The following is a 1,048-nucleotide window of genomic DNA, read 5'->3' as shown; positions in this document are numbered from 1 at the left end:
GGGGGAACCCCCCCCAAATTTATTGAATCCTCGGGGGGGAGGGGAAAGGGGGGGTCCCTTCCCGCCCCTCCCCCACCCCGGGGACACCCCGCCCCCTCCCCCGTGACGTCATCGGGGTCCCCAAGGACCCCTCAGGCTCGGGAAGGGGGGGAGGGGCCTCAATGTCGCGTTTTGGCCCCTCCCCCCCAAATTTCGGGGCCCCTTCCCCCAATTTTGGGGTCCCCCCTCTCAATTTTGGGGTCCCCCCCTCTCGATTTTGGGGTCCCTTCCCCATTTTTGGGGTTCCCCCTAATTTTGGGGTCCCCCCCCCAATTTTGGGGCCCCTTCTCCCAATTTTGGGGTCCCTTCTAATTTTGGGGTACCCCCCTTAATTTTGGGGTCCCTTCCCCAATTTTGGGGTCCCACCCCTAATTTTGGGGTCCCACCCCTAATTTTGGGGTCCCCTCCTCTAGTTTTGGGGTCCCTTCCTCTAATTTTGGGGTCCCCTCCTCTAATTTTGGGGTCCCTTCCCCATTTTTGGGGTCCCCCTCCTTAATTTCCCTCCCCCCCGAGTTTTGGGGTCTCTCCTAGTTTGGGGGTCCCTCTCAATTTTGGGGTTCTCGCCCCAATTTTGGGGTCCATGAGAACAATGGGGGGGTCCCCAAAATCCTGGGGGGGGGTCCCCCAAAGTCCAGGGGGGGTCCTCGATGTCCTGGAGGTCCCAGATTTTGGGGTCCCCCCCATTTTTGGGGTCCTGGATTTCGGGGGTCCCCCCCATTTTTGGGGTCTCTCTCCCCATTTTTGGGGTCCTCAATGTCCAGGAGAGTCTCTGATGCCCCAAATTTGGGGGGTCCTCGACGTCCTGGGGGGTCCCCAATGACGTCCTGGGGGTCCCAGATTTTGGGGTCCCCCCCATTTTTGGGGTCCTCGATGTCCCGGGGGGGGTCTCCGATGCCCCAAATTCGGGGGGTCCTCGACGTCCCGGGGGTTCCAGATTTCGGGGTCCCCCCCATTTTCGGGGTCCCAGATTTCGGGGTCCCAGATTTTGGGGTCCCCCCCATTTTTGGGG

At 61.2% G+C, this 1,048-nt stretch overlaps 1 protein-coding gene across 1 annotated transcript in view; it reads right to left on the bottom strand.

The window, feature by feature from the left end:
• Positions 1–603: 603 nt before the first annotated feature.
• The window catches only part of LOC108510531 (collagen alpha-3(V) chain-like), a gene marked incomplete at its 3' end in the record, with an annotated part of 4,633 nt that continues 4,188 nt past the window's right edge, over positions 604–1,048 (bottom strand). Inside the window, exons 5-6 of the mRNA XM_017840212.1 lie at positions 768–936; positions 604–733 (exon numbers count right to left, since the gene is read on the bottom strand). Of these exons, the coding sequence (XP_017695701.1) occupies positions 604–733; positions 768–936 (299 nt within the window). The remainder of the gene's footprint in view (positions 734–767; positions 937–1,048) is intronic.

This window comes from Lepidothrix coronata, unplaced genomic scaffold (assembly GCF_001604755.1).
Source record: "Lepidothrix coronata isolate B3197 unplaced genomic scaffold, Lepidothrix_coronata-1.0 Scaffold1226, whole genome shotgun sequence".
NCBI lineage: Eukaryota > Metazoa > Chordata > Aves > Passeriformes > Pipridae > Lepidothrix > Lepidothrix coronata.
Note: the sequence above shows the minus strand (reverse complement) of the source record. Positions and strands in the feature narration are given on the sequence as shown.